At 41.0% G+C, this 14261-nt stretch overlaps 1 protein-coding gene across 3 annotated transcripts in view; it reads left to right on the top strand.

Moving 5' to 3' along the window:
• The first annotated feature begins 5266 nt into the window (after positions 1-5266).
• Asap (ArfGAP domain of ASAP) overlaps positions 5267-14261 on the top strand; it is a 244735-nt gene continuing 235740 nt past the window's right edge. For all 3 annotated transcript variants that reach the window (XM_067154304.2, XM_067154302.2, XM_067154305.2), the window contains exon 1: positions 5267-5333. In XM_067154304.2, the coding sequence (XP_067010405.2) occupies positions 5294-5333 (40 nt within the window). In that variant the 5' untranslated portion in view covers positions 5267-5293. The remainder of the gene's footprint in view (positions 5334-14261) is intronic.

Genomic DNA, 14261 nt, shown 5'->3' with positions numbered 1-14261 from the left:
AACGCACGATCTCCCAAATGCAAGCTCACAGCTGCGCGCCTCCAACCTCACGGCCAGCTCACTCGGTGATTAATAATTTTTTAACTGCTGTTGTACTAGTTATATTCATAATATAATCGACAATTTTATAAATAAATACATACATTTCGTAATCAAAAATTCAATATTTAACTTTATAATTAACCCAGCTTTTATTCTTACAATTATACTGGATACCTATCTTTTGTTCTTAACATGAAGGGACCACGTGGTAACCGCTGCTCGTCTTAAGAAGCGACTCTATAAGGTCTTACGGACTCTTGTGTGGGTTGGCGACCAGGGAGCCCTTAGCTGAGTCGTGAAGTTGCTTCCACTATGCCAGGCTCCTTACTTTCATCTATCCTATCCGACCTACCTTGGTCAGTTCCTGTTCTTTTTCCGAACCCGACGGTATAGGTTCGCGAGGTCTAGAGTGTTTCATTTTCACGCCCTTCGTGGTCCTTTGGTTTCTTTGGCCGATACCGTCACTTTTCGAAGTGTCGGTTCCTTGCCAGTTTTTACCTCTGATATTAGTATTAATAGAGGAAGCACTCAATTAACACGTGTCCGCTGCTGCCGTAATCGAATTATATAGCAAAAAAAAAAAAAAAAAAAAAAAAGCCACATATTTGGGAACACCTTGCATTTCCCCGTGATACTTTCACATGTGTCCCCCCCCCCCCCCGCCCAATAAATATTCGATGTCGGCGCGCCTGTAATCTGCTCATTGGCACATGTAAAATGTTCCTTGGGACAGAGTTCTTATCAGATTCATCTACAATTTTCTGATTAAAAGTACTTCTATATTTTAATACCAGTTGAATATTGCCTCATATTTTTGTTCCTAAAATTGCACCAAACTAGAATTTTGCCTATTGTATAAATAATGAGAAATTGCAAGATTTACTTCTCCAATTGTTTATACCTGACTACAAAACCCAGAGTTATTATTACTATATCTACGAGTATTTTTAATGTCCGACTCATTGGCTGAATGGTCAGCGTATTGGCCTTCGGTTCAGACGGTCGCGTGTTCGGGAATTTTAATTGATTGTGAATAATTCTTCTGGCTCGGGGACAGGGTGCATTTGTCTGTCCCCACACTCTCATCATATTCGGACAACATACCACACTACTAACCACCACAGAAAACCCGCAATATTGATTACATCCCCCCATATAGGGTTTGCGTCAGGAAGGGCATCCTGCCGTAAAACATGGCCAAATCTCATGTGCGACGCAGTTCGCACGCGCGACAGGTGTGGGACAAAGCGGTAGCAAAAGAGGAAGAAGACGACTCGGCATAAGGCGGAAACAGGCCAGGTTTTAAGTATTTATTTTGTCTGTTTGCCGGGCTGAGTGGCTCAGACGGTTAAGGCGCTGGCCTTCTGACCCCAACTTGGCAGGTTCGATCCTGGCTCAGTCCGGTGGTATTTGAAGGTGCTCAAATACGTCGGCCTCGTGTCGGTGGATTTACTGGCACGTAAAAGAACTCCTGCGGTACTAAATTCCGGCACCTCGGCGTCTCCGAAAACCGTAATAGAGTAGTTAGTGGGACGTAAAACAAAATAACATTATTATTTTGTCTGTTAACCTAGTGACATGAATAAGATGAGTGAATCATCTATGCTGTAATTTAATGGTGCGGAAGTATTAGACTCCTTGCTTGTGGTAACCTGTTTTCGTGGTTGTGAATTTTACACTCGTTTGATCCCGTTACTTGGTACTGCCACGGTCCATCGCACTCTTCATTTTCCCATCTTGACAACGTGACAAAATGCTATCGAGACCAAGAATTTTCTATCAAAATCCTTTTCAGTTGAAATTGCTGGATGCCATTCGACATCGCACGCGAAACCATGTGGTAGCTAATAAAGTGCTGTAACCGTGAAAGTCAACCACCGGAAGTCGTAATTTCTACTTGTTCTAGGCCCTTTTTTGTTATAAACATTTCTTGTTCGATCTCTGTTAATTAAATTAGACTGATGTGATGTGGAAGAGGGTTAACACGTTTTATATTTGTCCTTTTTTTTTTAACTATTGGTCGTAATGTGTAATTCTTCTCCGTAGTCCAGCTGATCTGTTGAGCCGCTTCCATTTCCGTCTTGTCTGAGGGACGGAAATGGATTGTAAACTTGCTCTCGACCATCCGACAGTGGAATAGGATGAACTGGATCTAGAATTTGAAAAACGTGACATTTTCGAACATTACTATGAAATGATTTCGTAAGGATAGTGGCATGGTACATCGTAATTGTTTTGAATGCTGAGAAGATCCGTAGAGATACGTAATTTTATATCAAATTAAACGATATTTTATTCACACAATGTAGAGGCATGCAAACTGGAACATCGGCCTCGTGGTGTAGGGGGCAACTCGTTCGCCTGTCACCCGGTGGCCCGGATTCGATTCCCGGCCGGGTCAGGGTTTTTTAATTGTATATGATTAATATCCCTGGCCTGGGCACTGAGTGTTTGTGTCGTCCTTAACGTTCCTTTCCTCACATTCAACACTTTACACTTCCGCCATTTACAAAATACATGCAAGTTCCTCACATATGGTGCAAGTAGGGGCAAGAGATCTTTCTAGGCCGACGCCCCGAACAAATAGCATTTTTATAAAATAAAAGGTTTACTTTCAGCTGCGTTATACTCACATTCTTGTATTTTTATAGTGAATGTGTGCTGAATGTTTTAGTGCTAAAGAAAATTGAAAAAACATTGATTTAGTCATAAAACCGGTAATTTTGCCTCAATGTTATGACGTCTGAGTACGATTTTCGGATTGTATACGTTTTAAATGTTTTTATCTCCAGTCAGTGCAGGCAGAAATAAAACGACCAATTATATATCATTTTTAAGTTCCTGTCGGGACAACAGGAGAGGTACCAAAAGACACTGTTTAAAACGGACCGTCTGGTCTCCCTATCCTAGAAGTATTTATCCGTGGTTTCTCACTTCATTTCCAGGTAAAATGAAATAGCGTGTGGCTTTCAAGTCCAGGAGTGTCTGAGGACATGTTCGGCTCGCCAGGTGCAGGTCATTCGAATTGACGCCGGTAGGCGACCTGCGCGTCGTGACAAGGATGAAATGATGATGAAGACGACACATACACTGAGCCCCCGTGCCAGAGAAATTAACCAATGATGGTTAAAATTTCCGACCCTGCCGGGAATAGAATCCGGGACCCCTATGACCAAAGGCCAGCACGCTAACCATTAGCCATGGAGCCGGACTATTGTCGGTAAAACCTTAGGTAGTGCCGACTAATGGCAACCTCCTTCCCGATGCTAGCCCGACCGTCAGTCTCGCTTATTCCCTTAATTCTGAGGATCGTGATCTCCGAAGAGATTGGTTGCAACTGTCGCACGTGTACGAACTAGCCGAGAATTGTCATGAAACATGCATCTCAATCCTAAATCGTTATTCGTCGATTTAATTTCAGTCTGTTTTACATCTTCACTGCTCAGAATCCGAAGAATAGACGACTGTTCTTCTTTTTGGCATCTCTGAAGTCGGGTGCCTATTGTTACTTAATGTTTTCTTGCTTACAGAATACCGACGATTGCAACTATGAGATCTCTTCATTAACTTTGCTACACCTTCGTTTAATTTCACTAATAATAAATAATGTACACTCATGTTCATGAAAAACAAAACACCTTGAAACACTAGATAGGAGGTTCATATTCACAGAACATGCGCATTAGTAAGTTATGTACAAACGATTAACATTTAAGTCACCTAGGTTCAGCATATGTCCTGTTGCCTAGTAGGCACTGGGTCCTCCATGGGCTCTGGTAACTTGTTCCACGACTGATGGCGTCGACGCGTATAAGGCGCGAATGGCGTTCTGGGGTATAGCCATCCATGCTGCATTCACCTGGTTCCACAGTTCATCGCCGCATCCGTCGTTTCACCATATCCCACACATATTCGATTGGCGACAAATCCGGTGATCGGGCGGGCCAGGGCAACAGTTTGACATCATGTAACAACAAGAAGACACGTGTTCTTGCAGCAACATGTGGTAGCGCATTGTCGTGCTGAAATATAAAGTCTGGGGTGTCGTGCTCAAAGGGTATGGCTATGGGTCGCAGGATGTCGTTCACTTTGGCCAAACTGGTCACAGTGCCCTGGACACACACCAACTGTATTTTGTGTTTGTACCCAATAGCACACCACACCGTAAGGCTTGAGTTGGCGCTGTACGTCTTGTGCGAATTCAGTTCATGTGATGCCTCTCGCCCTGTCTGCGGTGAACCAAAATGCGGTCATCATTTTCAAACAAACAGAACCTGGATTCATCCGAAAACATTATCTGCTGCCATTCCTGTCCCTACTGACGTCGTTCTATACACCATTGCAGCCTAGCATGTTTATGCACATTAGTCAAAGGTAGGCAGAGAAGTGGATGACGCGCCGGTAACCCACACCGTAATAAAAGGCGTCGGACTGTCACTCCTGATAGAGTACGATGTGTTACACTGTTGCGTCAGAGCCGAAGAAGATGCAGATCTACCCTACAATGCCATTCGGATGAGGTGTCGATCTTCTCGGGGGATGGTCTGGGTTGTGTGGCCAGACCCATTTCGTCGTGTTCTACGGCTTTCTGTGAACCATTCTGTACACACCCGTTGCACTGCCGACACACTTCGCCCCACACGAGCAGCCCCACATCTTAAGGGTCGTTTTTCCAGTCAGCATAGGAAAGGCCAAGATTGCAATTTGCAACACAGTTAAATGACACAGAGAGGTGCCGCAGAACTTTTTAATATCTGTATTAGTTATACGTATTACTATAGGAATAACTATGAAAGGAATTAAAAATGATTAAACAGCAACTATTTGTGTTAAACGGCCTGAAGAATACGGGAGAGTCTTAAAAACTAACAACTGGGTCAGTGTACAGGCGTTTAAATGACCTGTAAGTTCCATCTTGCTGGCTGAGTGGCTCAGACGGTTGAGCCAATGTTTTTGCTTTACATCGCACCGACATAGATATGTCTTATGGCGACGATGGGATAGGAAAGGGCTTGGAGTTGGAAGGAAGCGGCCGTGGCCTTAATTAAGGTACAGCCCCGGTATTTGCCTGGTGTAAAAATGGGAAATCACGGAAAACCACCTTCAAGGCTGCCGACAGTGGGGCTCGAACCCACTAATATTATTATTATTATTATTATTATTATTATTATTATTTCCATCTTGTGTGACGATTACATGAATGTTTCTTTTGTTGCAGACGCTGGACTTGGATCGGGACGGTCTCACTAAGATGAAGAAGGCCATCAAGGCGATCCACAATTCAGGCAACTGTAAGTACTGCCTTATACTTCCCTTCTATGCAAATGAATGACCTGACTCTTCCGCAATTGGCGCAGTTTCGTGCTATTCAGCGTTTGACCACGGTGAAGCCACTAATCTGGGCAGAGAGTGCACGCACGAACAATACAAGATTAATGAGCTTGATCAATATGTCTTGTTCTCGGTACAGTCACTGAATATGTTCTACGTGGTCCCCTCATTGAGCTGCTGGCTATTTCACTTGTCCGGTAAAGCTGGATGTGACCAAATCATATTTTGTTTTCTTACCATGAATTTTCAAAAGTAATATTTTCAATTCATATTTCCTGCACCTGTATTTAGGCCTATATTAATTGTTGTATCAGCCCTATATAACTTGTTAAAACAGACGAGTCTCCAGTAAGAGGCAGAATCGCTGCACCTGGACCATGAGTCGACTTAATAATAATAATAATAATAATAATAATAATAATAATAATAATAATAATAATAATAATAATAATAATATCCCCCGAAATGTGCTACAAGCTTCGGCAACCGGTACAATTCTTATCCTCGCCGCTTGATGGGGCTTCATTCATTCATTCATTCCATTCCTGACCCGGTTGAATGACTGAAAACATACTGTGGATTATTGTTATTATTATTATTATTATTATTATTATTATTATTATTATTATATGCCTTTGCTGGCAGGACCTAGTGTTTACAGTGCACTATGTCTTCTGGTATGGACTAGAGCAATTTTGTTACTTACATTAATCTGTCTCTGTCTCATCCTTGGCTTTGACAATATGAAAGTGACTGAGGTATGCCATTCCTAGTGCAGCCAGTCCCTGTTATGAATGGTGTGAAAATGTTGCTCATAGGGTCGGTTGGTGCATGCATTTCAGTGGGCTTGGCAGACTGATATGTAATAGCAACTTCTGGCTCGGTGAGGAAAGCAACGGGAAACTGCCTCACTCCTCATCTCCCTAGTGCGCCTCTTCACTGATGCCCAGGCCATCTATGACAGCTGATGGCAGAGCTGTTGAGGATCCAACTAGCCTTAGGGCTGAATACTGAACATACATTATTATTATTATTATTATTATTGTTACGGAGATTTCCGTGATAGTTAGAGGTGAAAGAAGGTGCGGGGTGGTGAACAGGTCTCAAGCTACGAAAGTAAAATTAATTTAAAAATTTAACGAGGTTATATTTTCTTTTCAAAATAAAGAAATAACAAGTACGGCAGGTACAGAGTAGCAAGTCAACAAAATGTAGTTACAATATTTACTGGATTTGGGCTTCGCGCCCCGACTTCACACTTCTAGGGCAATTAGCCCAACTTTACTCCAAAATAAGTTTTACCAGAGGGGCAGAAAACCCCCATTCATGTTCAAGAGGACTTGCCCCAAATTACACAGAAAGGCCTCCTCGAGGCATACAACACTTAATTTTCAAGAAAGAGCCACACGCTCTCAAACTTTAAGCCTCTCAAAGGCCACACCAAACTCCACCTTCAAGTTGTCCTCTCAGGACATAGACACAGGGGTAACATACCCAACCTACTGAGGTCTATTAAATGAAAAGGGGTAATTACATGACCTCTGAAATAACAATTAGAGAGGAGGCGATCTGCTCTCCTAATGCATTTGTTTTTTTTTAAACCTAATCTGGCTCTAGGCCACTAATACAAGGGCTAATCCCATACTACAGAGGTGACTTAAGAAGGAAACAATTTACATTACGTTAAAGAAGAATAGGTAGAGAAAAAAATAAGTTCACCTCAAAGCAATATGAGTGGGAGCTCGAGAGGGTTAAGCACTCTCTATCCCAATATGTAGTTTAAAAGATAGAATAGATACAAGTTTCTTTACATTTTAAGGAAGGTTACATAATGGAACAACTTCGGACCCGCCCCGAGAGTTAAACTGCTGAGCTAGCAAAGAAAGAAGTTATTAATCGGCCATTACCTTGTTGTTGACCGCTGCCGACGAAAGAGGCGCTTCCCTCCCCCTGCTATGTACTTTACACACTGAAAGATGGAACAGAAGTGGCCCGGAGACCCTAAAATCAGCAGTTTATATACTCTCGCGGAAAGTTCGAGGCGTTTGGGGAATGAGAACACCCTCCCACAAAAACTTTATTGGCTAACCAAGAAAACCCCTACACAATATGAAGAAGAAACACCTAATTGGTGGAAAATTAATTCAAGAAATTCGGGATTGGCTAGATACAAAACAAGGGGAAAGAAAGGGATAATATTGCCAACTTAAATAATGACTGAAAGAAATTTAGCAAAGAACAAACTTTTGAATTCAACATTTCTCCAAAAAAACCAGTTCTTTCACTCCGCACTAGGGTGCACTATTGTTGATCTTCAGTAGTGTCCTCTAGAAGAGAAAGTTCACACTTCTTACTACAAGCAAAACAAAAATACGTCGAAAATGACACAGTTCAAAAACTCCAAAATTTCCAGGTAGTGACATCTTCTGAGAAAGTAGAAAATTAATACCGTAGATAAAGTTCAGACTTCCTCCAGCAGAGGAGTTTCAATTGGCGCACATTTTAAATTAGCGGCGTGGAGGTGTACCGCCCGGTACAATTATTATTATTATTATTATTATTATTAAATGTGTCAAGTACTAACTTTTTCACTTTATTTCGTTATCTTATGTTTACTTTTACTGACTAAAATCATTTGAAAGAGAGCGAAATTTTACATTCGGTCATTTTAACTTGTATTTTACTGTAAACTACGCTTCTATTCTTTTGACTATGTTATCTCTTTGTTGTATGCTTTAATCTGTCTTTTGTGTTTGAGTTGAAGAGTATATATTATGATTCTACTTTTATGAACAATGCGTTTTGTAATTTTATTACATTTTAGTTTGTTTTAATAGTTTTATCGAAAGAAGGCATTATGAATTAGATCCACTGAATATTTTAATTTCATGATAATTATCATCGTTAAGCGAAAGATTGAGTCAGTGAAGATAAGGGGACTGAAATTTTATGGACATCTGTTTAGATTGGCTGACAAAACGGATTTTTAAAATACTTGGCAGTAGACCTAAAGTTTCCGACAGATGGTTCAGGGAGGTACGAAAGGATCTTGAGCAGTCTGGATTAAATCGGGAAGACATCCTAAACCGAGCAATGTATAGATCAGTGATCGACAGCTTCAGAGGCTTCCATGGCGAACAGAAAGGGAGTAGTAGATGGAAAGAGGAAAGAAGACGACGGGCTGCCAGAGAAAGAATACAAAGATTTTGGACTGCAAAAGAGACTTCCAGTAATGTGTAATTATTGCTTAACGTGGTCTCAAATTGCCGTAAACGAATATAATATCATCATTTTTATCATAGTGGGCAAATTTGAATTTTTAAGCTAGCTTTTTATTTCATTTTAAACCATCAGGCGCCGATGACCTTGATGTTGGGCTCCTTTAAATGATGATGACGATAAGAAGAACAAGAATCAGTATTACTATAACATTCGATCGCAGCCATATGGTCACCAAAATAAACCGTACCTGCAGCACTGCTGTGCTTTGTGTCTACTCATTGAATCCGTCAACCGCCATGATGTTGCCATAACTGATTTATGGATGTGTTACTCTAAACTGGGTGTGAAGAAATTCATGATGACGATGATGATGATGATGATGATGATGATATCATCTTCTGTTGGAAGCAGTTAGTAACTACAAAAACAACTCATTTATTATATTATCGACCGTGCAATAATACGGGGAAATATTACTTCGCAACTCTGTAGTAACTTGCAAAGGAGAGAGAATTCTCTATAATTACGTCATTCGACATGGTTTGAATGTCTTGGCAAAGGAAGAAGTTTCTTTTTTTTTTCTTTTTTTGCAAAATTAATAACGAGGTCCGTTTTGAAGATGAAAGGTTTCGTTCTTTACTAAGGCCTCGCGTATGATAACGTCATTAAGAATGCCTCCCAAACTTAGTTTCGAAGTTGGCTCACGTAGACTGGTATTAAGTGTGTAAAGGTCAGAGTGGTCCTCGGAAAGGAGAAAGAAGCTTCAGGAGTTACAATTTGATCCCCTTGTCTTCCCTCGCCTCCACTCCAGAGGTAGTAATTGGACGTTCAGGTCTCTAGATCATTCTAGAATCCGCTTGCTTTCGAAAACTCATCGTTCAGTGATATTCCTCGAACACATCGTATAGTCATCCAGGAACGTTTTTTTCTCTCTTTTATATCGATCGATTACTGGAGCTTCCTATCTGAGGCGTCAAAAGGGGGCTCCGTTCATCTGGAAGAAAGTGAGTTTATGATTAGTTTCTTTCATTTATGTTACCGAGCTCGATAGCTGCAGTCGCTTAAGTGCGGCCAGTATCCAGTATTCGGGAGATAGTAGGTTCGAATTCCACTGTCGGCAGCCCTGAAAATGGTTTTCCGTGGTTTCCCATTTTCACACCAGGAGAATGCTGGGGCTGTACCTTAATTAAGGCCACGGCCGCTTCCTTCCCACTCCTAGCCCTTTCCTGTCCCATCGTCACCGTAAGACCTATCTGTGTCGGTGCGACGTAAAACAACTAGCAGAATTTCATTTATATTATTTATTCTTTGAAAGTCCGACTCGTTGGCTGAATAGTCAGCGTATTGGCCTTCGGTTCAGAGGGTCTCGGGTTCGATTCCCGGCCGGGTCGGGGATTTTAACCTTCATTGGTTAATTCCAATGGCCCGGGGGCTGGGTGTTTGTGCTCCCCAACATCCCTGCAACTCACACACCACACATAACACTATCCTCCACCACAATAACACGCAGTTACCTACACATGGCAGATGCCGCCCACCCTCATCGGAGGGTCTGCCTTACAAGGGCTGCACTCGGCTAGAAATAGCCATACGAAATTATTATTATTATTATTATTCTTTGAAAAATATTGAAAATGAAAACTCTTGGAAAAAATTATACAGAGTATCGCAATATTCACGGATATGACAGGAACGAATATTTGAAGCAAAAAATCTTCATATAGACAGTGCCCTATTTCGAATGGTTTGTCGAGATAGAGTACATTTTATGTACATTTGTTTTGGGCTGGTGGTGAACACGTATGTGTCTCAACACCCAACCTCTTTGATGTTTTGAAATGGGTACAAGTTTCTCGCATATAACGTTCGTGAAACACGTGTTCGTGGGACAGAAAGTTGCCGTGTGCTGGTAGTAGGACTACGTTGCTCCATTTAAACAGTGTGTTTCTGTTGCTGCACAGGTTGCTGAATAACACGTACAGAAGAAAAATGGAAGAAACTGGGAATAATACCTGTTTCGCGCAATGTGCTGAAAACTATGGTAAACACTCTAAGATCAGGAATTCGACATGTCGGAAAGCGCCGACGGCATTCCTCGACAGCAGCAGCAGCAGGAGCACTACCATCGCAGAAGTTGTAAACATACACCACGTCTGCATATTCTTCACTAGTGTAGATGTGTGTCATTTTAGCCCGCGCATGTACAAACACTGTAATCGACATTTCTCTCTGATATACTCTCAGTCCCTCGCATTACTTCACTCACAACACACCATAGACAACTGCGCATTCAGCGGGCTAGTTTAATGGCTCAAAGACATCCCCAGCAAAGAGGTTGAAAGCGACGGCGTAGGTTGTGCTAGAATCAAACGTCAAAGAGGTTGGGTGGGTAAGACACATACGTGCGCACCCCTAACCCAAAAACTAATGTACATTAAGTGGGTTCTATGTCGGAAACAATTCGTAGTTGGGAATATGTCCATATGAAGTTTTTGTTTCAAATTATCGTTTCTGTCATATCCCTGAATATTGACCATTCCTTCTGGGACATCCTATACATATACACTCAACCGCTTAATCATTGGCCCAAAAAGAAACATTGAATTTTATACATTCTCGATACGCGAGTAGGTTCATAAACTGTGGATGGCCGATAGACAAAGAGATTATATTTGGAATCCTACCACCGTACTTCAAATCAGAGGATTTTGAAAATAAAGTCATCCCCGTAGAGAAACGGGGAAGGGTTGTACATGCACACATACACAAATTTATACTTTATATATTTTAATTATTGTAGCTACAGCAGTAGTGAGTACAGTGAAGAATCGTCGAAAACTTTTGATATTTGTGTAATTTATCTAAGAAACGGCTAAACTATGCACATCAAACAACCATTTTGAATAGATGATTTTCTGCAATGATGCACGGTACAAGATATCTGGACATGTTGAGAAAGCATCGAGATTTGCTACATACGGTTTCATATCAGAAACTCATTGGGTTGCTTAGTGAATAAAGGTGGAGTGTACTCTTTTTTTAAGAGGTTCAAGCTGTAAGATTCTCTTATAATAATAGACCCACAGAAAGGTTATTCAATGTGATAAATTCCAAAAACAGGTGAATAAATATTGGCTGTAGGAAACAAGAGGGGACCTGAATGAATTGAACATCGGGGAAGATATAATGAAAAATTACAGTGTCTTCAGGTCCTTAGTAAATAAACACACATTCGTAGTCAAAACTAGCAGCAGGAATGGTACAAAGTGGTCAGAAAGACGGAAGAGACAATACAGTGAGTTCATGAAGATTTTGGAAGAATAGGAAGGCGAAAGTCATCAAGCCAATGGAGAAGTTCCAGCGCGCTCTATGAATGGACATAACGAAACAAGACGACGACGACGACGACGACGACCCTGCACACCCGGTCACTAAAGCAGGCGAGGGTGTAGCCACGTTGACCTTGGACTCTGCAAATGTTTGCAGATTATCTGCTTTGTCAGCAGTCGCCCCACCGGTGGGTTTTTTTTTTTTTTTTTTTTTTTTTTCAAGCAATGTGTTCATTTCTCTAGCGTCATGAACAAGCTTTCGGTTTCCCAATCCCACCAGCCAAGAAGCATGTCTACGGAGAAGAGTGTCTCTGAAAGTTGCACTCTTGACGAGACGTGACAGAAGTGGGGTTGTTTGGAGTAGCCTTGGCTTCAAGTGTTTGATAACCAATCTCTGACCCAATTAACATCGCCGCCTCCTCTCCTCTCCTCTCTGTTCTTACTTCTTCAACAGACTCTTCATCGACCTACCTCTGCGTAGCCATCTCCCCATGAATATCGTTTCCATCGCTACGGGCTAAAACAGATACAGTAAAACCAAAAGTAGTTCCCCCTACCAGCGGGCAAACTTTATTATAAACTAGCAAAATAAGAAGTGCAGTAAATCAGAATGTACAAAACTTTTTTAAGCACTACATATACAATTGTATGCACTATAAATCTTTCCCAGTCGATTTCTCATAACTGAAACAAACTTACGTTACAAGCGCATCTGTTTGTAAAAAAAAATGTTCCACATTCAGGCAAGCGACTCGATGTTGAAAATTTTAGGTATTAGTCTTAAAAATTAAAATCCTTTTCTTAATCATCGTTATCCGGTCGATTGTATTAGCAGTTTGGCTTTTTCCTACAAATACGAACGCTAATGTGAGTCAATGCAGAGTTTCACTTGAGCCCTTAGGCGTGGACATTTTTCAAAAAATCAAAAACGCTTGAGGGTATTGAACCAAGGAACACATTACAGAAGGAATTATGTAAATAAGTTAATTTGGCTAGGGTTTAGTGAAGAAACAAGTGGTTTTATGGCCGTTTTTAGGCCGGAAGTGATTTTCGAATATCCAAGATTCACAATTTGAAACCTTTTCGGGCTCTTTAGCCGTTCAACTTTCGGCACAATTGAGGAAATTGCTTAATTGTACGTTTTTCGCAGTACGCGGACCCATACTTCGTCTGCTAAGACATTTTTTGAACATTCAAAATAAAACATGCGAAAATGTGACAAACTCCCTTTAATGGCCGTATTTGTTTCTCTCCTTTCTTAAATCATACGACTTGAGAATAAGAATGGACGGCGGTATAACATAGGACTGGGATCGTCAGCCTACTAAGTCAGTAAGAAATCAGTGGAATTAGACTGTAATAACAGTATGACCATAGCTAATTTTTTGTCATAACAGCATTCTTCTAATCTTCTATCATGATAGGTCTAGTGGAAAGCAATGTTGCGATAAGGTGAATAAATTTCATAGGTTGTCCGATGAGGAAGGAATAGTTGATGTTAAAATGCCACAGGTAATTACATTACGGAGTGTGATGCAATATCAGTTTTACCATTTCTTATTTGTTAATGCTAAAGAGGCTGTATGCCTAATTGATTTTTATGCTTCAGGTGATTGTCGTAGTGCTATATAACTTGTATTACACGCAGGTAACTAGTTGATGATAACCTCTTAATGAAATGATGCGATGCGTAATATCTCGCAATGCATTTCAGTTATTTTCTTCGGAGCAAGTTTTCTGATGTTACCACATCATTACCGTACTCCGCATATTTGTGAGTTCTACTAAATTGTGGCTTGCCATCTCGAACACGTAATGTTCTCTATGCTTGCAGTTCACATATGTATTTCATGCTGGCGCCTGACCAATATCTTTTAGAACTATGACAGTCAATACGAATGCGTTATACATAACGTATAAGCAGTCTCACGAATATGACATACACGCGTGGTACATTATGAGTGAATTTAATTTTGAGATTTCCTATTCTGGTCGTGATAAGCCTGTACGAATGGACACCAAATCGAACATTTTGCAAAAATTAAATTGAAAGGCTGAACATCATCTGGGGAAAATGGGAAGCTTTTTACGAAATTGTAGTTTTACGGTACTCTTGACATCGTGATCATAGCCATGAGACCTCCCGTTTGACGTGGAATCCCAAACGTATTTTAATTGGAAGCATTCATATAAGAGTAGAGTATTTTATTCGTAACTTACGTACATGGCTGGCATCTGTTGTCGGCTCAACAGTAGCATACTAGCCAACACAGGCGCAGATTACATGGGGGCAAAGGGGTGTATGCCCCCCTCCTCCCCCCAGAAGAACTCATCGTC

Source organism: Anabrus simplex, chromosome 10 (genome assembly GCF_040414725.1).
Source record: "Anabrus simplex isolate iqAnaSimp1 chromosome 10, ASM4041472v1, whole genome shotgun sequence".
Lineage (NCBI taxonomy): Eukaryota > Metazoa > Arthropoda > Insecta > Orthoptera > Tettigoniidae > Anabrus > Anabrus simplex.
The sequence above is the reverse complement of the archived record's forward strand: the minus strand, read 5'-3'. Positions and strand labels throughout refer to the sequence as shown.